The sequence below is a fragment of the Ixodes scapularis genome, unplaced genomic scaffold (genome assembly GCF_016920785.2).
Source record: "Ixodes scapularis isolate PalLabHiFi unplaced genomic scaffold, ASM1692078v2 PGA_scaffold1__304_contigs__length_218370807, whole genome shotgun sequence".
NCBI classification, from domain to species: Eukaryota; Metazoa; Arthropoda; class Arachnida; order Ixodida; family Ixodidae; genus Ixodes; species Ixodes scapularis.
The window spans coordinates 30,835,480-30,860,928 of NW_024609846.1; the positions used below are offsets into that span (position 1 = coordinate 30,835,480).

Here is a 25,449-nt window from a genome sequence, read left to right on the forward strand (position 1 = left end):
ACGATGGAGAGCGGTTGATCGCGGGACACGGGCGAACATGACACTTGGGGTTGGGACGGTTCGTTTGCGTGAAAGAAACTCGAGTTGCAGGACGACTCAATCTTTGACGTCGCTGCACTGGCGCAGAACGCACGGGAACTTTAATATCGGCTTTGGGAAATTGTTTTTTTCTTCACAAATACTGAGTTCCCAAGTTTAGAATTTTGGGGGTAATGTACAGGCATCATTTCCAACCGTTTCGGATAATAAAAAAGATATGATTTTCACCTGACAATGCCCCTTAAAGCTGAGAATGTAGCCAAGGCTACAAGTGCAAGAACAGGATAGCTCGGCTTTGAAACACTCTTTTGCAGAAGGAGCGTTCGCGCTAGAAAGGAATGTCTCAAAGCAAGATGCGTCGGCTAGCTTTCGTTTGTAGCTTTGGCTGTAGTCTCAGATTAAGAGTGAATGGATTATAGATATATGGCTTTTCCCCCAGAAAGTAGAGGCATTTTGCAAAGAAGAACCAGAGAGGCAACCCCCTGACCAGAGTACCTGCACAGTCTCTGCTGAGGGCGGTGCAACTAGCGTCGTCTGCTACGTCGGTCGCCAGCTTAGCTCCAACCCTCCGTTCTTTTGCTTTCCTCCTAGTCTCACATAGGTACTGCTGCAGTAATGTTGGGAGTAGCATTCTTTCCCAAGAAGCACACACAAACCTTGAGGAACTTCAGCATGCTCAGCACTATGGACCGTGATCCCTGTTAAATATAAAGTCATAATGGCGTGGAGGGCATGACTCATCGAGGCACCCTACCCTATTCGCGACTCCAGCGACCTATAGGGGGCGCCGCCACCAAACAAACATGGCGGCTGAGTCCAGGTCGCGTCGGCTCGGCCAGGCTGCCTGAACAGGTGGCGCATTCAATTTAACAATTTTCTTTTGTTTAATGCCCAATTTTATAGGTATATGAACTGAGGCAGTTAAGTGTAGCTGATGCACATAAACTTGCAAAGCATAGTTTTGTTTTCCCGGTGTTTTTTGTTTTTTTCGTGTCAAACTTTCGTTTCGGAGATTTCGTTCAAAACCGAAACTATAAGCTCCGGAGAGACGGTAATATACTAATCAGTTTTGATTGTCTAAGGAAAGCGGCGGTGACTACAGGGTTGTTCCACCGAGAGTAATTTTCAGCTAACTCGCATGCCTCGACCATGTGACTTATCTGCCCGCGAAATCGAGCTTTTGTGCGTATCCGCGTTTAAGAAGCAGTCGTCTGCTCGGTCAACAACACAGGCTGCAGGAAAATTAAGAAAATTAAGCAAGCGCTTCTTGAGCCAAGGACCATGTTAACCCGCCAGCGCCCCACTAAGCAGCTGATACTCGTATTTCAATTCAGGTTTTAGTAGCAATCGAGAAGTCATTTTGACGAGCGGGTTATGTATTATATTACGTACTATGGTCCCACTAAAGCAATATTAGTATATTCTTTGGGTTGAAATATGAGCTTAGTTGACTAGCTATTAGGTGAACTGCTGAATAAAAGTATATTTGACAGACAGAGAGATACTACTTAAACTTAGCCAAATGGTTCTAGCCGGCAACATGGAGACAAACTGAAGAGAGTCTTCATCGGAGATTCACGCAGAACCTCTCTGCATTGAACTTTGCTTCGAATCCTGAACGGAGAAAATGAGTATTTTTTGTGGCCGGTCAACCTGAGCAATGTAGACATATATTGCGGCTGGCTTCGACGGGGGTATAATATAAATATTGGAGGCGCGATAGATCAAAATGCCGTGACAGCTTCTAACGTTACAAGACTCGTCTACCACCTTTTGATAACAGATAATTTCCCTCATTCATCAATTTCAGCGAGCAGGTTTTCCTGAATCAAGTAATTGCGAAATCAGCCCAACTCCTTCAGTGTGGTCCAGAGGCTTTTTCGGCGAAAAGCAGCCAAGACGAATAGCCAACGCACCGAGTGGCATGGGTGGCTCAAACTTGAAGTTAACCGAACACAACCAAACTCAAGAAAAGCAGCTATCGAACCTTCCTATTCACTTGACTGCAAAATTGGTGTTCCCTCCAGTGAAACACCTCGTCTGTCGTCCTCAGTCCACTTTTCTACATCCTTACAAAGAAACCACTAATCAGTTACCAAGCAGTCGTCACTTTGAATGTGATTCGAGAAAGACAAGAAATCAAAATGTTTTTCCGTGATTCCTCTCCAAGAAATCGAAAGCACGTGACCGTGTGTCATGGAGTAAACGGGCTTTCAAATACGTGATGGAAGGAAACAATCTACTGGGGCTTCAGCACACTAATGAACACTCAGGCAAACTTTGAGAAATTTTTGGACCTTCGTGAAAATACATCGTTCGCCACCGCGCCGACAACACATGTCCGCGAAAGCCACCAGAGACGCGGAGGGGCGCGGAGCGACCTGGTCCGGCTGGTTCCTGGTTCTCCCGCTTGGTGGCGTCCGTTTTGCTGGAGTCGCGAATGCCTAGGGTTTTGCATTTTCAGATAAATCTGATAAAATCTGAAAAATGCTTGCCAGCGAAATTTTCGTCAATTCAGATTTATCTGAAAAACTCAGAATTTTTGTGTCACAATGGCGAGAAAAAAAATGGTATTTTATGAATAAGCTTGGTTAGCGCACAGGGTCAGTGGGGATGGAGGAGACGCCCTCTCCAGTTTTTTTTCAAATCTCGGACTACTGACTAAACGGGGGTACACTGTTTACCTCGTCATGTTTTGTTTGGGATAGTGGGTCACTGTAATTTTGGGCCACAGCAAAAGGCACTGTTCTAGTCTTCAGTTTGGACTTCTTAGAAAGAGGTGGGTTTATGTTTTTATAACAATCAAATTTAAGATCAAGAAGGGAGTAGGGTAGCTAAAGGTTCCATGTCACCACTCCACCCCACGCAGCCACAGGGTGGAACAGTGGAATGGGATGGGGAGAAAACAAACTTTCCAGAGACTATGTCAAGGATTTCAGTAATTTAAAGTATTGACATTTAGTAATTTAAAGTATTGACATTTAGTAATTTAAAGTATTGACATTTATGAAAGCAACACTTGTTTGCAAGTTTTGTTGTTCACAGATAGTATTACCAATGGCAAGGGCACGAATACCCAATCCAGCTGAGGAGATATCAATTGTTACGGTCGACTTCTTACCAATGGCGTGCCTCAGGGAACCGTGCTTGGTCCGTTACTTTTTCTCATCTACATCAACGATCTTCCTCTTCATGTATCTTCGCCCATGTGCCTATTTGCCAACGACTGTGTCCTTTACCGAAAAATAACATCCCCTCATGACTCTTTAACCCTACAAAATGACCTCGGCCTAGTTCAGAGCTGGTGTACTAACAGGCAGAAGACGCTTAACGTCAGCAAATGTAAATGCATGCGCTTCTCTCGTTCCTCTTTTCCAACCTCTCCTGTTCATTTTCTCAATGGCATCCCTCTTCAAACCACGGATGCGTATAAATACCGCGGTGTTCTTCTAACTTCAAACCTCTCCTGGGAAAACCATATTAATTCAGTTGAGTTCCGCTAACAAAAGCTTGGGTTTCCTTTGTCGCAATTTCAGATCCGCCCCTTCTCAACTAAAACGGCTCCTCTACCCTGCCCTAGTCCGGTCTAAATTAGAATACGCATCTTCAATCTGGCACCCTCATCATGCTACATTAACAGACTACATATTAAATCTGTTCAAAACCGTGCTGCGCATTTTATTCAGTCTGATTACTCCAGTTTTTCCAGTGTCTCCCTCATTAAGTCAAATCTCTCTCTCTCTCAATGCTTTTCTCCCGTCGAAAAAATTTCCGTCTCTGCCTTCTGCATAAAGTTTTTTATTCACCACTTTTAAATCAGACTCTTCTTTCCCCACCGGCTCATCTTTCCTCCAGACTCGACCATTGCAATAAAATAGCCCGGCCAAAGTGTTTTTCCACAGACAATCAGCACGCCTTTCTTCCTGATGCAATTGTGGACTGGAATGACCTTCCCGAAGACATCGTCACCATCCAGGACCCCATCAGATTCCGAGAAGCAGCATCAAACATTGTACTTTAATACCCACTCCCCTCTCTAACGCCTTATGGCCCTGAGGGTATTGTAAATGAATAAATAAATAAATAAATTCAGAGCAGGTTTCTACCCAGATATTTGTTTTAGAGCGCAGCTCTTAAGCACTCGTTCCGGTCGCCGCGAACGTCGGCATTGCTGTCCGCGTAACCGCATGTGTTGCGTTATGGGACATCACAGACCTGTACACCAATTTAATTCCCCGCTAAATTTAGCGGGGAAAATGACATCACATGACTTCGTGTCAAGTCACCTATGAACAAATTCAGTGGTAGATTTAGTGGGGAATTCAATTTGTGTTGAGGTAACGTGACGTCAATTTTCCCACTAAATCTAGCAGAGAAACTGAATTTGTTCATAGGTGACGTGACACAAAGTCATGTGACGTAATTTTTCCCGCTAAATTTAGCGGGGAAACTGAATTGGTGTTCAGTTTACATGGCGTCAATTTTCAAGCTAAATTTAGTGGTGAAACTGCGGGAGGAAGGAAGGTTATGAAGGAGAAGGAGGAAGAGGAAGACAAGGAGGAGAGAAGGAGGAGGGGAGAGGAGGAGATGATACTGGGGATCCTCTCCCTCTCCTTCTCTTCCCCTCCTCCTTCATACCCTCCCCTCCTCCTCCTGCATACCCTCCCGTCGCGGTATATTGCAAAATCAAAATACCTCAAAAGCAGCACTCTAATTTCGCATTACAGAGATTTGTAAATGTCTCAATTTTCTATATTGAACTGCAAAAATCTGGCACATAGTAAAATTAAATTTTGAGACACAAAGAATTGAAAATTTATGGTAAATAAATTCCGAGGAACTCCGAATTTCGGGCAAGGAATAAACAGCGAGAAAAACCCTCCGATTTTCACGAGAAACAAACTTCGAAAATATGAAATCCTATCTGCACCCACTACTCGCTGAAAAAGTACCACTGTTCTGTAATGAAGGACCCGCATCTGCAGTGTCTGCACTTAGCTAAATCCAGTGCTGGGAAGTACTTCAAGTACATTGTACTTACAGTACTACTTCAAGTTGGTTTTAAATAACTTGTATTTTACTTGAAGTACATTATCTGAATATGTACTTGTAGTTTACTTAAAGTATTTTGTTCTGGTACTTTCCTCGACTCCCGACTTCAAAGTGGCTTTATGGCTTTGTTAAAGTGGCAATATGGCTTTGTTAAATTTTTATCACAAAATGATGCTTTGTCAACTAAAAAAAAATGCAGGGAGGAATACTTGACTCTCACCAGAAACGTGAGCAGACGACGCATCGCTCCCTTTCTTCTGGATCGGCTTTCTCGTAGCTTTTTGAACTCTCGCTACTTCTTGCTCGGTCAGCGCGAGCGAGGAGGTTTAAAATATTAGGAGAGCGAAATTAACCATAATGCAGCACCCGAGACTGTGGCGTGGAAAAATTAAACTTTCAAGACAAATAAAAAGACAACAGAGGAGAACGCCACAATGTTTTGAGACATTCTCTTTTGTCTTTTCCTTCAACTTTAAAGTTCCTTAATTTTTTCGCACCACAATCTTGGGTGTCACATTATGATTCATTATCACCAGCTCGCTTGCACACTCACTGTTTTTTTCATTAAGTAGAGGACACTCCTCCACGAGAGGATTGCTTGCAGAAGCTACGGGGCTGACGCCATGGTCTCTTTTAGTAGTATAGTCAACCCCCTTGGGTGCAACAAGCCAGTGCAAGCGGCACCAAATTTAGAAGACTTTTGAATTCGGCGCCATTTCTGAAAGTAACTATCTCTGTGGCCATTTGACTTTTTCCAATATTTGCCGCCGTTTCCGAAAATAGGTTATGTACCCCCGATTACCCCTGGGGCAATGGATACCAGTTAAAAAATCACTATATAGGGAAATGAAAGGGCACTGTAAAAGAATACTTGTACTTCACTTGGAAAGTACATTGTCATTCTGTCTTGTTTATTTTTTCATGTGCCACTGCTGTTTGTGTGAGAGGGGGGCCAAGGACTCGTCAAGCTGCATGATGCAGCTTTTTTTCCTCTTTCTCCCTCCATCATTTGTTTAATGGAAAAATAAACTTTGTTATTATTACTATTATTTACAGTATGTACATTGCACCCAGTATACTGGGTGCAATGTACATTACAGTACATTGCACCCAGTATGCTTACTACTCTAGTTGAAGTACATCACCTCACATATACTTTGTACTTTACTCAAAGTACTTTATAGATGTACTTCCCCCAACACTGGCTAAATCACAGTGTGCCTATTACTGCGGTTATGTTCACATGCTGATTGCCTCAATTTTATGAATGTCCATCCCCTGGATAATGCCCACACGGGCCTTGAAGAAGAAACAACTTAGGGTGACTATGGTGTTGACGCACGTGATTTTACATGTTTGCATATGTCTGGGGCATTGTGTTCTTTCTGGAAGTGCCTATGTCCCCGTGGAAAAGCAAGCTCTGATAACCAACTTTTGCATTGGGACCCGTGAAGGCGTCGTGGAAGTCTGCCGTGATCTGCTGGGCCAAGTCAGAACGGATGGTGGCCACCCTGCAACGAAGAAACGTCTTATAGGTGGCCTATTCATTACACAGAAAGGCATTTCATTTAGAACAGCAAATTTTGATTTTGCCAGCCAACATGATCAAAGAGCAAAATGGGTGATAAGTTCTAAACCTGCTCAGTTCTAAACCTAGGTTTCGACTGGATTCTCTTAACCCTACGTCAGTGGAAGTGCATGCAGAGGTGTAGACACTTTTAAAGGGGTACGGAAACAAAAATTGAAATATTCAAATTTCGTTCGGAAATGAGTCAAGCATGACACATAATAACCGTAAGTGATAATCGCATGTTTGTATTTTGAACGACTGGCTATATTTTTCGTTCCAAACGGTGCACTCGAGCACGCGCTCGAAGTGAAGCGAACGGAGAGCGCGATGCGTCATGGGATATCCGGCGCAAACAAAAACAGAAAGAAAAGATTCCCGCATTCGTGACGTAACAAGGCTAGCGTGGTTATGAGCCTTGCCCTTGGTGGCATTGTCAATAGCGTCAGCGCGTTATAACCGAGCCGTTCGAAGTACCCGCGGGGTGACGAGCGTGTGGCTGGCCCAAGGAGCACGTAGCTTCCACAACTGTCAGCTTAGGGCTGAACGGGGTGGGGAAAGCAACTTTTGTTCAAGGTTTGAGCGATAGGCTAATCTTCTAGGGGGAGAATGGCTGTTTCCTGTTGCACTAACAAGGGTCCGAGAAAGAGGGGAGTCCTTCCTTTCCGTCTTCTTCGATCGTCTGGTACAATGCGCGATTTGTGAGTTGTGCTAGGAGGAAAGCTAACAAGGAACATGTTGAAATTCCAAAAGGCAGCGCTGCTCCGAAGGAATCTGCTACGTCACGACTACATAGCAAGTTCCCCAACGTTGCTAGATTGCCTCCCAAATAGGCTCCGCATGCATCCACCAGGTGCATATTGAAAGATCGTTCATTTAGCTTGAAAACTTATTTTCTTGTGCCTTTCAACGGAAGACTGGTGTTTTGTTGAGGTTAGGGTGCAACATGCAACACATTCAAGCTAGAAAATGAGAGCTGGAATTTCGTTTCCCTACCCCTTTAAAAGAACATGGCACAGATTTGAAAAAAGAAACTTCTGTAACATGGGACACAGTGCAACATATGCCCTTGCCAGGAGTGGTTAGATTGCAACCATTTTGACATGTTGCGGGCCCATGATGAAAAATATTTAATATACTTGTGGCACAACCATTCTAGAAAACTGTATTATATAAAAGTAAATTTTGGCATATTATGTGCGAAATAAACAAAGGGTATTAGCACAGCCCAGGGAAGGATTGAGAAACAATGCAGTCCACATGGCATAAAGCAGACTTTTCCATGCCATGCATCCTCACCTCATAAAACAACAAACAGGAGGTTAATGAGTTTCATATTGAGGATTAGAGCTGTAAAGGTATAGCCAACAACTACACAAACACTGAACAAAAAGCAATGAGATGTGCCACTCACTCGTCTGCCAACTTGCGTATCTGTGGGATGGCCATATAGGGCTGGAAGTGGTCCAGCACATTCATCACCCCCTGAAGCAGGTTGGCAACCTCACCATACTGGCGCTTGCGACTCAGCTTTCTGCGGAACAGGCCACCATCACCCTCACACGCTGCTAGACAAAACTGCAAAATGCATCCCCTCTCTTGGTTCGAGGTGCTGTCGATTCCCACAAATCACTATACTCCGCGACAACTTTTCTTGGCAATGCAGTGAAAGGTACGTCCCGCATCCCCTCTCCCATTTTGAGTGTACGCAGGCTCTCCTCCTCTCCCCGGAAATGGGGGAGGAGGAGAGCCTGCGTACACTCAAAATGGAAGAGGGGACGCGGGACGTACCTTCCACTCCATTGCCAAGAAAAGTTGTCGCGGAGTATAGCTGTTGCCAGCTGTCAACGTGTCATCTCGGCTGACACATGGATTTGAAGCAGTGATCTGTAGACCTAACATGAACAAACTACTTAGTTCAATATGAATATGCTCATATTACAATCAGACTTGCGTGACACCTGAGCTAGCTAATAAAGAATATTAAAAAGAGTAAAAATCACTGTTGTTAACAATCACTGTTTGAATATAAGGCTCACCCTGGGGCATAGTTTTCTTTATCAAACAAAAGTCAATATCATATGGGTGTTGCATCAAGTCGAACTCGTGAGACTCGATAGTACAGTGACACGAGCCAGAGGCAGCAAACAAAAAGGCAATTAAAGGCCCAGTTTGTTGTATAGATATGCGCACAGCATCAGTTAGTCTGCCTCGAAACAAAGCCTTACGACTTCCTTTCAGTTTGACTTAAAACGCAGCATCATGCAGCATAGTGACTACACCAAGATGTGCCAATGCAATGCCTCGTCCAAACCAAACCTGCGGGGAACGATATCTGGCTATGTGACCTACAAATCTGTGGCACAAGCTTCTAGTCTATTTGGTCCAAGCAAATGTATGCCTTAACATGTGCAGCTCTCCAATTTCTTAATAATATTGTGAAACTGTCGACTGGCCCGCTGGTCGGTGCTCCCAATATATTATTCAAAATATTGAATAGCTGTACACACAGTCACAAACCCTCGAGTTGTAGTGCATGGATCAGTTTGTTGTGAAGTGTAGTGGACGTAGTTTCCCAGAGGAGCAGCAATGCACCCACCTGAGTGCAACGTAGTTTCCCAGAGGAGCAGCAATGCACCCACCTGAGTGCATCAACTCCTTCCACCAGCATGTGCAGGTGGTTCAGGGTGGTGATGGAAGCCGTCAGGTGGCGCTTGGCATTGTCCAACTGCTTGATGTCCCGCGTTATCTCCTTCACCTGATGTCGCACGGGAGGGGGGACAACACGAGGTCTCACGTTGCGCACCAAACTATTTCATTGTCTCTGGCTCGAAGACGTGCAGAGGTCACGAAACTGATTCAAAGTTTTTCTCCATCCCAAGTCGAATTCCAAGTTGTTTGTTTTTGCTTTGTCGTCATTCTACGCTGTACGCTGCCGAGTTACGGTAGACTGCTCTTAATTTTACTTTTCCCAAATCCAATTAAGTGCCTACATAAAAAGCGTCTCTTATTAAAGGGTAACTCCGGTCGAAAACGAAACTAAAATAAATTACTGGTATCACTTTAGTGGCACAAAATATGATCACAGCCGAAATATTACATCAAAGTGGAGCCATGTACTCCACTAAAAGCGATTTTAAAGATGCAACCAGCTGCTCTTTAGCAGGCGGCAAGAGGGTTAGTTTCAGTCGAGGAACACTGGCGCAGCACCCTTGCGACGTCACATTGCGGCGGAGCTGCGGTTATTTGGTTGTATCGCGTACCGCAGCACCACGGTGACTTCTAGTCGCAGCCGTATGGCTGATGATCACTGTTGCCATCAGTCTAGCAGATAGCTTCGATTTTGCCGTAGACGACCGAAACCAAATTTTGAGTCATGATATTTATAAAACTACGAGCAATATCGGGAAAAAAATAATCCCTTGTAATTCAGTTGCACTGGCTTAGCTAAAAACAGTCGTAATCCCAAATTAAAAAAATATTGACCTGAGTTGCCACTGACAGGGTATTTATGCTCGCCAAGGTTTTTATTTGTGCATGACATATGAGAGCCCAACTACCCAGAAAACAATTCACGGCTCAAAATTCGTTTCCTTTCTGCCCGAAAACCGCCGATCGAGAACTGGCCGGTTTGTGTCGCGCTCTCTCTTCTCCGTGGTCAATTGCCTTTTTCTATGGTTTTGACACAACCACCAAGTACAATCAAAGTCGTGGGTCATCAAAGGCACACACAGAATATTTAAAATAGAAAAGAAATGTGATACCCATTTTTTGTGGCTTCTAAAAAGCTTCAAATACGGTGACTGAAAACAAAAAAAAAGTTTCACAGTTTCATTTTTTGTGACTTTCACCAACTCTCTCCTTCACTATACTTCTTATTCCTCCCTAGTCCAGTTTCAATTTCGGTTTCGAGCAGTTGCGTTTTTTTTTTTCTTCTCTTTATTACAAATAAAAGTGACGCTGCAGAAAAATATTGATTAGGTAGGAAGAATCATCCGGCAAATCCATCCATGAAGAATAACCCGGCAAAAAATAAAAAATTAATTTTGGGGGGTGTCAGTGTCCCTTTAAGGCACATGGTTGTAAGCAGTTGCAAGTGTGGAAATCGGCCTTTAGGTCTTGAGGAGCGCACTTGGAAGGCTGGGGCTTACCATGTGCTCGGACTTCTCTGCCTTGTCCTTGATATCGCGGATACAGAGGAACAGCTGGTGGATGGCCCTCTGGGCCTCCTCCAGGGACTGCTTCCCCTCGCAGCCCACGTTGCTCTGGCCCCGCACCACCGTCCGGATCTGCTCGTCCAGGCGCCTGGGACAAGCCCCCGTGTCCAATCGCGCGACGTGTCGCCTGCTCGGGCATTTTATGAGCCTGTATTGTGCGTTAGCTCGCGCGCACTGACATACCGTAGGAGACGCCATTGGAGTCAACTTTTGTATAGTCATTGACAAGGTGAGAGGGAGGAGCTTCGGTTACCTTCAAGGCAGGCTTCCTGCCTTTGACAACCCTTCAACGTCTCGTGCACCTCAAGCGCGTGTGCACGTGTGATGGAGGCGAGGCATTTGAAAGACACGCCCTGAAGTTCCCGCTCTGTCAGTGACCACAGGGTTTCCGCTGGTACAGTCACTCAGAGGATAAGAATGTCATCTCCAACGCGGACTCATTGCCTTTTGCCGTGCCTTGGTTGCGCGTCCACGCCCGAGATTCGCGAGACGCCGTTACCGAAGATAGGATGGTTGCAGACGGGACAACTGAAGGAACTTCCTGCTGTTCTCATGCAGTCAGCGACTCCGGTAGTTTTGATGACAGCCTTCCAACTCTAAGAGGTAATAAGAAATGCTGGCAGTCATTCGTTCGTGCTGCGTCACACTCTATAGATAGTTTTCGAGTGATTTTTTTAGAAAATGAATCCTATCCCTAATCAAATCAAAGAGGTAAAGTTGGTAAAGTGGGCGTCTATGACGGCAGAGGTCTCCCGTCACGCCAAGGCGCACTGCGCTGGCTGTGAAACGGATGCTTGGCGGCTCCGAAAACTGGTGTCAGCGTACGAACAGAGCCCATCGCCTCATGTGGGAGAGCGCGTTCGTTGCTCATGGCGGGGTTTCGCTAGCCCCTAAACGGCAGCTTTTCATTGCGTGTAGCGCAGCGAGTACTCTGTCATTTTGGGTCGTATTTGAGCTTCGTCTTTTCCGCGACATCCACTTTCAGATCGATCCGTCGTCAGAGGAAAGTTCGGAGATTACCTTATTTTGGTGTTCATACGCGCAATGACCTCGTCGACGTTGGAAAGCGACTGCTCGGTCGGGAACAGTGTGTTGATGTAGTCCACGGGGTTGAAGTTGGGATTGTCCAGTGGATCAGTGCTGGGTAATACCTGAGCGGGAAATTATCGTCATCAGTGGCACCGGCTGAACGCAATCATTGGGGACCACTGTGTAGTCAACGAAATATTAATTAACGGTACCTCACCTGTTCGATCGCATTCTGGACTTCGGGAGGAAACTTGATGAACGAATTCAGGAGCTCTTCGTCCACGGCAATATCATCGTCTAGTTCTAGCCCCATAGCGTTTGCCATGGTTCGATTTTTTTCTTCGGTGGTACTTCTCTTTCCTTTGCCACCGCCAACTGTTTTTATAAATTATAAATGTTTAATTCATTAGCCTATCGTATGTTTGGTGTATAACCTGTGTCCCTTGCGAGCTAATGTTGTTGACACGCTGCATCTAAATAAAAAGAAATTAGGAAGCACTAGAACCACAATTGTAAAACGTAAACACACAACACACCGTCAATGAAGAGATGAAGACATTACATTTTCGGTTCAGCCCTGTAGAGTATTTTAAGCTAGTAGGTTAACATGTTGTCCTACGTCTGGACCCTATTTGTTGTCGCTGAGTTTCACCATTGTACTATAAAATGCAAAATTCTGCTTCTCATTTTGTTTAAAAGTATTTTTATCAAAACACGCTAATTTATATTGTAGTACGTTTATGTTTTTATGGCATATTTGGCAACCAACAAAATTTCGAAAGAGGGAATGGAGGGAATATTTCTTCACCATAAAAATCTGACAACTACGCCTACCAGTGTAGTTTTCTTTTTACGAAGCATTATGTTCAGGCCTAGCGAAATTAAAACAATTTTTTTTAAATGGACTTTTGCCTATTTGTTTAACACCGTATAGAATAGTCTTTGTTATTAAGTATGACGTTAAATAGCTTCTTACTACACGCGTAAATAACACGATCAATTGATTTTTTTGCAATCAACCGAATCCACTGTACAAAGCCAACCACAGTGAATCCAACAATCCAAAAGGAGCGAGTACTCGCGAGTCGCGGTCGTCGCGGTGTTGACTCGGGCTGTTCTCGCAGTTGTCAACAAACCTAGCTACGCCGCTACGCCTGCTTTGCCCGTTCGATTTCTTCGGAATCCAGCTTTACTCGAGTTCTGCCGTCCCGGGTTCCCTCAGCGAGCAGACATTTAAAGGCAACTTGGCGAGAGAACCAAAGGGAAAAAGAGCAGCCATGGAAGTGGACGAGGCTCCCAACAAAGTGATGGCCGCGTCCGGCACCACGGGCAGTGTCTGCGTGTCCCTGCATCCGCTGGTCATCATGAACATATCGGAGCACTGGACGCGGATCCGGGCCCAGGAGGGCAAGCCACAGCAAGTGATCGGGGCGCTGATCGGCAAGCAGAAAGGCCGCAACATCGACATAATGAACTCGTTCGAACTGCTCTTTGACACCATCGAAGGGAACATCGTAATTGACAAGGACTACTACACCATCAAGGAGCAACAGTTCAAACAGGTACTGCCTGCACGCCTGACCAAACCTAACCGGTGACTTGTAGCGGTGGCGGTTTTTTGCCACTCATAAACGAAGGCGAGACCTGCAGAAATGTGATGGACCAAGTGGTGTTTAAGGTGTCTCAGCCTATCTTCTCAAAGGGCAGGCCAAGTATTGCCTGCCCTTTGAGATTTGAGATATTAAATATTAGTAATATTTATGTTTATTTTGGTTCAGGAGAGCCGTGGCGCCGCAGAAAGGCAAGCAGCCCGTACCACGAAGGCCTGCGGCCTCGCATCCAATGATGATATGATGAGATAGTGTATAGGTGAGGGAGGTGCTGACGATGTTTAAATATGGTTTTGGATGAGGGTGAGCAGATAATAATGTGGATGATGACGGTAGAAGAATTTATCCAGTTTTAGGGCGTTTACAAACTTTAGGAAAGAAAGTGTTATATGTGGCTTGTGTTGACATCACGTCAGCGCCCATTATGGTGGTCTTGATGGTTAGCAGGTGCCTTCTGCAGCATACATTTCGCACTATCAAATTTGTTTCTCTCGATATGAAAAAAAAAGGGATGGCCATGGTGCTACATCGGCAAGTGTAAGCCATATATATGTTTTTCCTTCACCCTCTCCCCCCCCCCCTTTCCCCCATTCTTGCTTATATGCGTGCAGGCACTCGCTCTATGCAACAGTGTCTGAATAATTGGTATAACATCATTAGACGTGAGTCATGAGATATAACTGAAAGCTTGTTGCAAGGTGCTGAACATGTGTGCCAGCCTAATGGTTGTGCACCATTAGGGGTGTTAGAAGTGTGTTTCTTTATTCTAACCTAGCATTCAACATTTAACTAGACATTAACATAAAGCCTTCAATAAGGAGTAAAACAAACATTTTTATTGATCGCTTTGTTAGGTGCTCTTTGAACTCTAAGTAAGGAATTAGTTGACACTAACAGCAACAAACTTCTTCTTTGCAGACAACAGTAATGGCACTTTTACATGATTTCCCGCATCCTGGCCGCATGACTGACTTCAAAAAGTTATAGGTACTAATCAGCGGTAACCTGACGTTCAATTTGTTTTAGAAGTCGATGTCAAAAATTTATCTTAGTGCTGACCACATTGTGCTTGTCACGAGCAAGCTACTTTACTATGTCATGCCCTAGTAGCCTTCCTTTGCTGTGTCTGTTTGTGTCTCAACGGCATTCAGAGAAGACAAGATATTTGCGGGCAACTAGTATTTGGTTTAAATATGTGTGAACCTAGCGCATGTTGCGAGCAGCACAGAAAACTGGGATGTGCAAGACATCGATGCACACAGGGTCCGCTGGCAGCGGGCGGGGAAAAGCCTGCTTACAGACAAACATTGGGGAAAGAGACTACGTCTCCTTTATGTCAGGGAGGTGAAGCAAATTATGACCACTGACATAATTGGTATTGAGAAAAAAATGAGGAAGTGCGACAGGAAGATCGGAAACGGAATGCTGATGAGAGGTCGGGTGTATTTAGCTTGCAGCAACACGTCCTATACTCCGTTTTACCTTACAATGGACTGCAGCGGACACTACGAGCAGTGCCTTGAACGTATCCTGCGACTGCACGTCGCTGTGCCCTTCGTAAATGTCTAGTGGCACTCGCATATGTACTCGATTGGCTTCGTTAGTTCATAGCTTACTCTGCGGTTCATCATATGATGAAACAAAGTATAGTTGTTCGGTTGCTTCTCAGCTTAGTTTTCCATTATTGCACAAATAATTCTTGGTTTTTTTTTTTTTTTTTTTTCTTTTTTTCACAAAATAAAGTTGAGGAGAGACTAGGTACTGACTTCGCAAGTGGTATTTTGATGTTTTTTTGTGTTTTTTAAAAATTGTCTTATCTTGCCAGCAAGATCACCGATGTCTGCCTCAATGCTCTGCTGTTTTAGAGCAGCCGAAATGTCCGAAACGCACAGGCGGATGGTGGACCTTTTCCTCTAGATCATGAGTTCTCAAACTTTTCAGTCTCAAGGAACACCTATCTCTCTTGACTGATAGCTGAAGAGCCGCTCCCAATCTTGTTAATGATGCAGTAAAGCGGGTACAGGAGCCTTTGGGCCTTGTAAACAGTAATGCACTCCCTAGGGCAGTGGTCCTCAACTACTAATGTTTTAGGGGACCCCTTCTGGATCGACGGAAGTAAGGGGGTGCCCCATCCACCGGGGTTGGGGAGAGAAGGGATATTGGAGGATTACAATGACAGAGGTCAACTTTGTAATTCTGTAGCAGAATAATCGGCCCTATTCACTGGACGCACATGGCTTGGTCTATTTAGCTTTGTGGGACAGCCGGCATCACATTAAAAAAGTTAGTGCTCGGCTTGAGCGACGTGTGAGGGCTTGGGCACCCCAAGAAGGCCTCCAGGGCCCCATCTGTGGACCCCAATTTGAGAACTCTCGGGAGTGTTTGATAGTTATGCATCAATGGGAGATCTGCTGAAGTAGGGCTTAAACTTGCAAAACCCTTTGCTAAGGGGCAGGGATGGTCAATGGAAGTTAAGGGAAACCCTGGAGGGCGCTTCGGGGAACCCAGTTTGAGAAAGCATGCTCTAGACCAGTGGTCTCAAACTCATTTGAGCATGGGGGTCAGATAGCTGACAATGGGAAGGCCGGGGGCCAAAGTTAGACGGGGGGGGGGGGGGGGGGGGGGGGGGGATCGAAAGATTTAAAAGAGAAGATACCCCGTGCTCTATGCTTTCTGTAAACTCAGTTTTGCCAGTGCCATTTTTACGTTTGGTTTTGTCTATAAGACTACTCTGGGCCCTGACCTGATGTGATAACAATAATTAAAATGACATTGCCCCGCCAACGTGCTCGCATTTTTAATACAACAAAAGAGGAAGTACACTGGCGTTCCCGTTGCCCAATTCACGCAGGAATTAATGAAGCTCGACATGTCTCCAAAAACAATCAGTTATTTGACAGTTCTTGCTTTCCCGACGATTTCTATCCAACACCCTTACGTGTCTCTCAATGGTGATATTTTTTCTAAGCCGAGAATCTCAAGCTCGTAGCTTTATTTTCGGCAGTTGCTCCTACTGACCTACAGTTTGCGCATCCGAGATGCATCCTTCAACAAAGAGCTCGCCCTTGAAGCCTAGCACTAGAATTGTTGCCATTACAAAAAGCTGGGGAGTAAAAGATTAAGCGAAACAAAGTGCCAATGAATGAAGTAAAAACTATATGTGAACACATTAAAAGAGCGGGGCGACTTTTCAAGCGAAAATAAATCAGTAGGATGAGATCACGATGGCTTGTGCCATTTCTAGCGCTCGAGACATGGGAACATGACTCGTAGCCGGTTTCCTGCGGGCCGCGTCCCAGCGGGCCGCATGCGGCCCGAGGGCTGCGTGTTTGAGACGCCTGCTCTAGACGTACATGGCGTGCAGGTGTTTAGCGATCTGGACTTCCTGGGCTGGTACACAACGGGCGAGGGTCCCACGGAGGGGGACATCGGGGTGCACAAGCAGGTGTGCGGCATCAACGAGAGCCCCGTCCTGCTCAAGCTGAACCCACAGGCCCGCCACACGGAGCTGCCCGTGGCCATGTACGAGTCGGTCATCGACCTGGTCGGGGGACAGGCCACCATGCTCTTCGTCGAGCTGCCCTACACCCTGGCCACTGAGGAGGCCGAGCGCATCGGCCTCGACCACATGGCCCGCATGTCTGCCATGGGGGAGTCCGGCGAGAGCTCCCTGGTAGCACAGCACCTGCAGGTGGGGTTGCCCCGGCGGACGTCCGGACGGTTTCACTGCCCTTTAAGCGGGGACAGCCCTGCACTGCGTCTCCGACTGGTGTGTTTTGTGCGCTCCATCAAAAGTGGTCCCCCAGTGGCAGCAAATGACCTCGGAAAAGTTGATGTGTCATGCCATCAGATGTCGCCATCCCGGTGGTTGGGGCTAGATGTCCCGATAGAAAGTAGGAGTGGATGCGAGTGTCGCTGTCGTCCCAACGACTGACTGCACAAGCTTCGGTGGCCTGCCAAGCTGGAGGGTGAGCTCACAGCAGAACGGGTGTCTTCTGCTGCTCACACCGCTGCAGCCGTGTCACGACCAGTGACAATGTGACACTCCTACGACGTCATTGGGTGGAAATTGAGGGACCACCTTTTAAGATGCGGTAAACGCAGCAGTCGGAGGCGCATTCCAAGCAGCATAGTGGCACCGAATCGGTGATTTCATTTATAATCGCTGGCAAAATGAGAACGGCAAGGAGCAGCTTCGGTTGTCCAGCGCAAGCTTTCTACCTTTCACACCGATTGGGCGTCTCGTGCACCACAAGTGTGCACGTGAACCCAAAGCAGGGCTGAAGGCAAGAAGTGCCTGCTGGAGACCAAAGCGTTCGAAAGACGCACCCTGCCATTCTCAAACTGTTAGTTACCGTTGATACGATTTCATTGTATAAACAACGTGCACTTTCATTTTCATATTACTTTATTTTTTCATTCGTTCCACTAACAGTTGGGTTGTGGAATAATCTAGATGGGCCTGCACACGTGGTTGCTCACAATGGCTTTATTTCGGCAGTTACGCATCTTCCCTTTGCTCATTGCACGATTGTTCTGAATTGTTACGTTCTAGGGTGTCTTTGTTTGTTTTGTTCACCATTGCTTCGTGCTGCTGTATCCTCACTCCTGCAATGAGTTTGAGCGCAGTTGCAGTACGTGCAAATAAATAAATAGAGCAGCGCCAAATAAACCAGCGTAAAGCGAGGAAAAAAAAAGGGGGGGGGGGGAGGGCAAAATAGGCGACGGTTGTCATCTTTTTCCACTCTTGGTGCCGCAACCGTGGCATCACTCCGATTTCTCGGCATGCGACGCAGGCCCAGCACAGCGCCATCAAGATGCTGCACAGCCGGGTGCGCCTGGTGCTGGAGTATGTGCGCTCGGTGTCGGGCGGCACGTTGGCCCCGAACCACGAGGTGCTGCGGGACGCGTTTGGGCTGTGCCACCGGCTGCCCGTGCTGCACACGCGCAGCTTCCAGGCGGACTTCTACAACCAGTGCAACGACGTGGGCCTCATGACCTACCTGGGCACCCTGACCAAGGGCTGCAACACCATCAACCAGTTTGTGAACAAGTTCAACCTGCTCTACGACCGGCAGGGCATGGGCAGGCGCATGGGTCGGGGACTCTTCTTCTGAGGCCGCCTCCTCGTTCGAGGGGGGGCTGTCGCAGAATAAATGCGGAAGCGAAACCGTGCGGCTCCGAGGGCTCCTTCGTCACTCCAAGGGTCTCCGTCGTCATCCCAGGAATGATTAAAGTTTGTGAAGCTCGAGCCGCAGAACCTGGGGATTCTGGGCTCAATTTCTGCCCTTGCTTGTTTCAGTATGGATAAGTGTCGTAGTGGCACGCGTTTGTGCGATTGCTACTGCGTCGTACTGCACTGGCCAAATTGCTGCTTCCCAGCGAAGAACCGGCATTGCCGTGTTTACGACGTCCCAGTTACTTTTCTTCTTTGAGCGAGAAAAGACCGGTTCGGACATTTCGGTCAGTTGCATTCACAGCAACTGAAGCCGACACCGACCGCTGAGCCGCTGTAGTGACTGCTTTGTATATCGAACGGGAACCAGCTTACGACAGAGATGGACGACACGCACTGTTGGGAAGTACATTAAGTGTATTGCACTTAAAGGCAGTTCTAGAAAAATCTCTGAGTATGTACTTGTAGTTTACCTAAAAGTATATTTTTTTGGTACTTTCCGACTTCACGGTACATTCCCCAACTTTTATCTTGTTAAATTTGCATTACAAAATAATGCTTTGCGCACTCTGAGGAAATACCGGAAGGGATATTCTATTCTCGCCAGAAAAGCGAGCAGAGGACGCATCGCTGAGTTTGTAACCCCCCTTGGTGCAAGCGGTGCCGAATTCTGAATTCTGAGCTCATCGTCATGTTAAAACGCTCTATCGTCTTTCGAGACGTTATCTGGTCATTTGGAGTGAAGTAATGGCGACTATGAAACCGATACAAATAGGTGCCTTATAGGTCGATTCTGTTAAGTAGTTCATCATTGAGACTCAAACAACTGCTCTGTGACCACTTGACCTTATCCAATATTCGCTGCCGTTTCCGAAAATAACTGATGCACTTCTGATTACCGCCGGGGCAGTCGCATAGTCAGGGGGAAGTATGTATTATAAAAACATTTATTATGATGCCGCCTTCTGGCCTGAAGGCCTCAGAGTAGGCGGGGGAAAGGTTGAAGAGAAGCTTATGGGGCTTCAGCCCCCTTCCCCCAAAATCCAGCATTGACCTCTCCCCCTCCGCACCCCAAGTCATAAATATTTTAGCCGCCCTCCAAAAAAATTCCTGGATACACCACTGCCCTAAAACAATGCATACCAAAAAAAAAAAAAAAAAAAAAGACACCGATTAGGGTAATGAAAGGGCATCATGAAAGATTGTGTTATAAAGTTTTACTTTAAAAGTAAATTGCATTTATAGTATTTTACTTTGAGTACATTGTGCCCAGTGTAAATATACTACCTGAACTACATGCTTGACCTCTCATATACTTCATACTTCGCTTCAAATGCTTTTTAGATGTACTTCACACAACACTGACGACACAAATATGCCGGGATGAACAGGTGGCTTGTAGGCAGGGTTTGGGGTTTTGGTAGATACCTCGAAAAGCCGGTGTTATCTGGGAAAATCGAAGAACCCAAATTTGAGCTGTCCCTGGATGAAGAGAAATTGAAACTTCATGGGAAGAAATTTTTATGTACAGCTTTAATTTGTGTTGAGTCAGGACTCTGCCCCCGCTGAACCGTCTGCAAGGCTGCTGCTTTCTTCAGGAACCATGCCCTGTTCTCTGAAGGTTCTTGTTTCCTTCAACATGAGCCCCGTTAAAAGCCAGTGATTGTCCGACATGGAAAATTCACACTGAAAAACACCAAATCTTCAAGGAAAACTAATCCTCCATAACATGGAGTCCTATAAATCAAGAACAGGGCAAGCTGGTGTCATAGAGTTATTATAATGGCTGGTGAGTCTTGGACACTGTTGCAATTCATGACTGATCTCATGTGTTTTGTTAAAATGACAGCTTGTGAATTTTTATAAAAAATTTAGCCAGCAAGCTAAGTTAAACTACTAAATAACCCTTGTCATTTATAGAGAAAAGCATACCTCCAAAATGTGCGTGCTAAAAAAAAAAAAAAAGTGGTTGCATGTTTATGCAATTTCAGCTGTTTTGCGTGAATCGGGAAAGTGCAAACGGGTGGTGGTGGTCACGCTGGTGGTGGTAGTCTGCGCGTGGTCAGGCATTTAGTCAGTCGAACGTGGTCGTCTACCAAGTTGACCAACGTTTTCAAGATAACATCAAAATTAATGAACCATATCCTTGAATTTAGGTGAGAAAGCCGACGAAGCTACCGCCCTGGAACTTAAATTTAACGAGCCACCCCTTGATTAAAGTAAAGGCCCATTCACACACTTGCAACCGAGCACACCCGAGAGAGACAAGACCTCTTAAAATTTCTTAAAACGAGAGAACACGCTGGCGCCATCTATGCGGTGACTCTGGAACTGCATTTCACAAGAGCGAAGGTTTTGCGAGATTTTCGAGGCCAAAGGTGCTTAATACCTTGGCGAAAGGCTCGTTTATAACGTTGACAAAAGTTTTTTCCTGCCAAGAAAGAAAGGATAATGCGCGAAAAAAATATAAAATATGGCAGACCGCCAAGTTTACACTGCTACCCGATAGATGGCGCCAATCTATTGGGAACAATGGGTTTCGGAAACAAAGAAGGTTGGAGGACAATATATTTTCTCTAACACAGTGTATAGAATAGCGCAAAAAGAAAACAGACAGCTCTGGCTGGCATTTCTGGATATCAAGGGTGTGTATGACAATGCGAACCAAAGGAACCTGTGGGACATAGTGGAGAGCTTAAACCTAGATGAGGGACTAACAGCAATATTAAGGAACATTTACAAAGATAATAGGATGATTATAACATGGGAAGGAAAGACAATGAGGAAAATAGAGATAAGACGAGGCCTTAGGCATGGGGTGCCCGTTGTCGCCTTTGCGGTTTATGTTGTATCTGAGAGGATTGGAGGATAGACTAGAGAAGAGTGGGCTTGGGATTCGACCTTTCATAAAGTAAGCTAGGCAAAAAAATTCAGCAATCCTTACCGGGATTGATGTATGCGGATGATATTGTACTAATGTAATAGCTAACAACAGGACAGAGCTGCAGGAATTAATGAGCCTCTGTGGTAGGGAAGGAGAGGAATTAGGTTTAGAATTCAGTAGTGAAAAATCAGCAGTCATGATTTTTAACGATGATGAAGTTGAGAGGCTGAAGATACAGAATATTACAGTTGAGAGAGCTAGTAAATACAAGCATCTAGGAGGGGAGGCACTCACTTGATCGAATGACGTTTTAGCGAACGCCCACGTTTCATCGAACGACACTTTAGCGAATAGTCGGACGCCGCGAAGCGGCGTTTTCGGGTGGGCCAAGTGAGTTCATATTTTTGTAATGAGTTGCCGTAGACTGTCGCCGCGAAGCGGCGTAAAGCGCAGTGCGACGGATGGGTTAACGCGCGCCCCCGTTATTCGCTAAAACGACCATTCGCTCAAATGTCGCCGTTCGCTAAAATGTCATTCGCTCTTGTGATATGGACCCCACCTAGGAGTATGGATATGTGATGGTGCAGAATATCTCAGTGAGCATGAAAAGTATATAATAGGTAAGGGCAACAGAAATGCAGCTGTAATGAAAAATAGAGCACTTTGGAATCACAACAGGTGACGTGGTGGGAGAGATTTGGAAAGGGATCATGGTGACTGGCTTGACTTTTGGAAACGCAGATATATGCATGAAATCCGAAGTGCATGCAAGACTAGAAATAAAACAGCGCGGAGTAGGTAGGCTGGCTTTGGGGACACATTGCAAAACGCCAAACCAGGGAGTACAAGGAGACATGGGATGGGCGTCATTTGAGAGCAGGGAAGCGGTGAGCAAGATAGAATTTGAGGATCGGTTGAGGCAAATGGATGGGGAGCAATGGGCACGAAAGGTTTTCAGCTATTTATACATGAGGAGTATAGACACAAAGTGGAGACAGCGCACTAGGAAATTAAGAGGAAAATTTTTAGGTTATAGTGAAGACGCGGAAGAACAAGTCTCAGTTAAGAAGAAAGTTAAGGCCACAGAAAGAGATTGGTGGCTAGAGGGAATGCAGACAAAGACGGCTCTGGAAAGCTACAGATTAAACAAAACAGTTATTGCCAAAGAAAGCATTTATGACAATTCTAGGGGAAGCTCATTGTTGTTTGAGGCGAGGACGGGTGTTCTGCGAACCAGAACATACAGAGCGAAGTACCAGCGGCACCAGCGGTACCAGGAGATGGATACAGTGTGCACGTGGTGTGCACTGCTTGTGGAGAAGAGGACGAGACGGCTGAGCCAGCTGAGCACTTGATACTCTACTGTAAAGGGCTTCACCCTATGCCTACCGAAGACAACATAGATTTAATAAAGTCATTGGGTTTTAGAGACCGCGAAGGAAGAGTGGATTTCAAAACAGTAGAGATTACCAAGCAAAGATTAAGTGAATGGCGGCAGAAAGCGAGAAAAAACTATGTATTGTCTTATTAGCTGATGGCAAGGAGGTTTGATAGCCTCACTTTCTTTTCAGTGCGAAGTGAATATAGTTTTCACATTTAAATATTCTAAGCTTAAATGGTAAAACAAAATGGCTAGGTGGCGTGAGCTACCGCCCGATCCAAAGGGCTCAGCCGGATTCATTTATCCACCCACCCGGCTTTACTCACAACAACTACCTCGTTGTTTACTCAAGACACTCAAGCAGTGTTGCCAGATTGGGCTATATATAACCAAATTGGGCTACATTTTTTTCTAGTTGGCGTCAAAATTTCGCGTTTGGCTATGTGGCTATTTTTGGGCTATTTCTAAGGGTGCGGCGAACTCTTGACGAACCTCAGGTTCGACGTCGAACTTTGAGGTTCGACTAGTTATTTTTCAAACTTCTAAAGGTTTTCCCGCTCATTTTAATCCAAGCGACGACCAATTTAATCCCGGGGTCACTCAATTTAATCCAAGCGCCATACAATTTAATCCATGCGCCACACAATTTAATCCCGGGGTCAGTCAATTTAATCCACAATATATATATGGACTTATTGTGTTCAGTGGTCGTGTTTTGCTTACACATTTGGTAACTTAGAATATTTGTTTATACAATTTGAATTTTTGGGGGGCAATTGAGAATTTGATCACTAATGTGATTACTTTGAGTTACTAGTCTCACTACTGACGAGGCTTAATTGATATGTTGGTTACTCTTTTTACAGCGCAGCTCTTAGGCACCCGTTTCCGGCTTAAGCGGCGTCGGCGTCGCCGACGCCGTCGGCGTAACCACGCGGTGCATGATGGGCAAATTCCCCCGCTAAATTTAGCGGAAAATTTCCCCGCTAAATCTAGCGGAAAATTTTCCCTGCTAAATCTAGCGGAACATTTTCCCCGCTAAATTTAGCGAAAAATTTTCCCCGCTAAATCTAGCAGAAAATTCTTCCCGCTATATTTAGCGGAAAATTTTCCCCGCTAAATCTAGCGGAAAATTTTCCCAGCTAGATCTATTGGAAAATTTGCCCCGCAAAGTCGAGCGGAAAAGCTTCCCCGCTAAATCTAGCGGAAAATTTTTCCCGCTAAATCTAGCGGAATATTTTTACTGCTAAATCTAGCGGAACATTTTCCCCGCTAAATTTAGCAGAAAATTTTCCCCGCTCTATCTAGCGGAAAATATTCCCCGCTATATTTAGTGGAATATTTCCCCCGCTAAATCTAGCGGAAAATTTTCCCAGCTAGATTTATCGGAAAATTTGCGCCGCAAAATCTAGCGGAAAAGCTTCCCCGCTAAATCTAGCTGAAAAATTTTAAGCTAAATCTAGCGGAATGTTTTTCCTGCTAAATCTAGCAGAACATTGTAATTTAGCGGACAATTTTGTCCGCTAAATCAAGCGGAAAAATTTTTCCCGCTATATTTAGCGGAAAATTTCCCCCGCTAAATCTAGCGGAAAATTTTCCCCGCTAAATCTAGCGGAAAATTTTCCCAGCTAGATTTATTGGAAAATTTGCCCCGCAAAGTCGAGCGGAAAAGCTTCCCCGCTATATCCAGCTGAAAATTTTTAATCTAAATCTAGCGGAATGTTTTTCCTGCTAAATCTAGCAGAACATTGTCCCGCTAAATTTAGCGGTAAATTTTCTCCACTAAATCTAGCGGAAAATTTTTCCCGCTATATTTAGTGGAAAATTTCCCCCGCTAAATGTAGCGGAAAATCTTCCCAGCTAGATTTAGCGGGGAAAACTTTCCGCTAGATTTAGCGGGGAAAACTTTCCGCTAGATTTAGCGGGAACATTTTCCCGCTAATTGTAGTGGAAACATTTTACACTAGATTTAGCAGGGCAAATTTTCCGCTAGGCTTAGCGGGGAAAATTGTCCGCTAAATCTAGCTGGGAAATTTTTCCGCTAGATTTAGCGGGGAAAATTTTCCGCTAGGTTTAGCGGTAAAATTTTTTTACTAGATTTAGCGAGAAATCTTTTCCGCTAGACTTTGCTGGGCAAATTTTTCACTAAATCTAGCTGGGAAAATTTTCCGCTAGATTTAGCGGGGAAAACTTTCCGCTAGATTTAGCGGGAAAAAATTTTCCGCTAAATTTAGTGGGAAAAATTTTACACTAGATTTAGCTGGGAAAATTTTCCGCAAGACAGCGGGAAAACTTTTCCGCTAAATCTAGCTGGTAAATTGTTCCGCTAGATTTAGCGGGGAAAAGTTTCCGCTAGATTTAGCGGGAAAAATTTTCCACTAGATTTAGCGGGGAAACGTTTCCGCTAGCCTTTGCGGGGCAAATTTTTCGCTAAATCTAGCTGGGAAAATTTTCCGCTAGATTTAGCGGGGAAAACATTCCGCTAGGTTTAGCG

General features: G+C 45.4%; 2 protein-coding genes across 2 annotated transcripts in view; one reads left to right on the top strand and one right to left on the bottom strand.

The window, feature by feature from the left end:
* Positions 1-12,524, bottom strand: part of LOC8032942 (vacuolar protein sorting-associated protein 53 homolog) — a 45,259-nt gene extending 32,735 nt beyond the window's left edge. Inside the window, exons 1-6 of the mRNA XM_040212743.3 lie at positions 12,122-12,524; positions 11,896-12,026; positions 10,810-10,963; positions 9,301-9,416; positions 8,073-8,192; positions 6,524-6,602 (exon numbers count right to left, since the gene is read on the bottom strand). Coding sequence (XP_040068677.1) covers positions 6,524-6,602; positions 8,073-8,192; positions 9,301-9,416; positions 10,810-10,963; positions 11,896-12,026; positions 12,122-12,229 — 708 coding nt within the window. The 5' untranslated portion in view covers positions 12,230-12,524. The remainder of the gene's footprint in view (positions 1-6,523; positions 6,603-8,072; positions 8,193-9,300; positions 9,417-10,809; positions 10,964-11,895; positions 12,027-12,121) is intronic.
* A 426-nt stretch (positions 12,525-12,950) lies between these two features.
* On the top strand, positions 12,951-18,782 carry LOC8032950 (COP9 signalosome complex subunit 6). Its single transcript, XM_002401831.5, has 3 exons — positions 12,951-13,466; positions 16,879-17,205; positions 18,311-18,782. The coding sequence occupies exons 1-3, from the start codon at positions 13,182-13,184 to the stop codon at positions 18,629-18,631; spliced, it is 933 nt and encodes a 310-aa protein (XP_002401875.1). The 5' UTR covers positions 12,951-13,181; the 3' UTR covers positions 18,632-18,782.
* The last annotated feature ends 6,667 nt before the right edge of the window (positions 18,783-25,449 follow it).

What these genes read in the sequence shown, in the direction of transcription:
- LOC8032950 (XM_002401831.5), top strand. Translation starts at nt 13,182, where the DNA reads ATGGAAGTGGACGAGGCTCCCAACAAAGTGATGGCCGCGTCCGGCACC. An exon ending in AGGAGCAACAGTTCAAACAG is followed by an intron (nt 13,467 to 16,878) that starts GTACTGCCTGCA and finishes CATGGCGTGCAG; the next exon opens with GTGTTTAGCGATCTGGACTT. An exon ending in TGGTAGCACAGCACCTGCAG is followed by an intron (nt 17,206 to 18,310) that starts GTGGGGTTGCCC and finishes CATGCGACGCAG; the next exon opens with GCCCAGCACAGCGCCATCAA.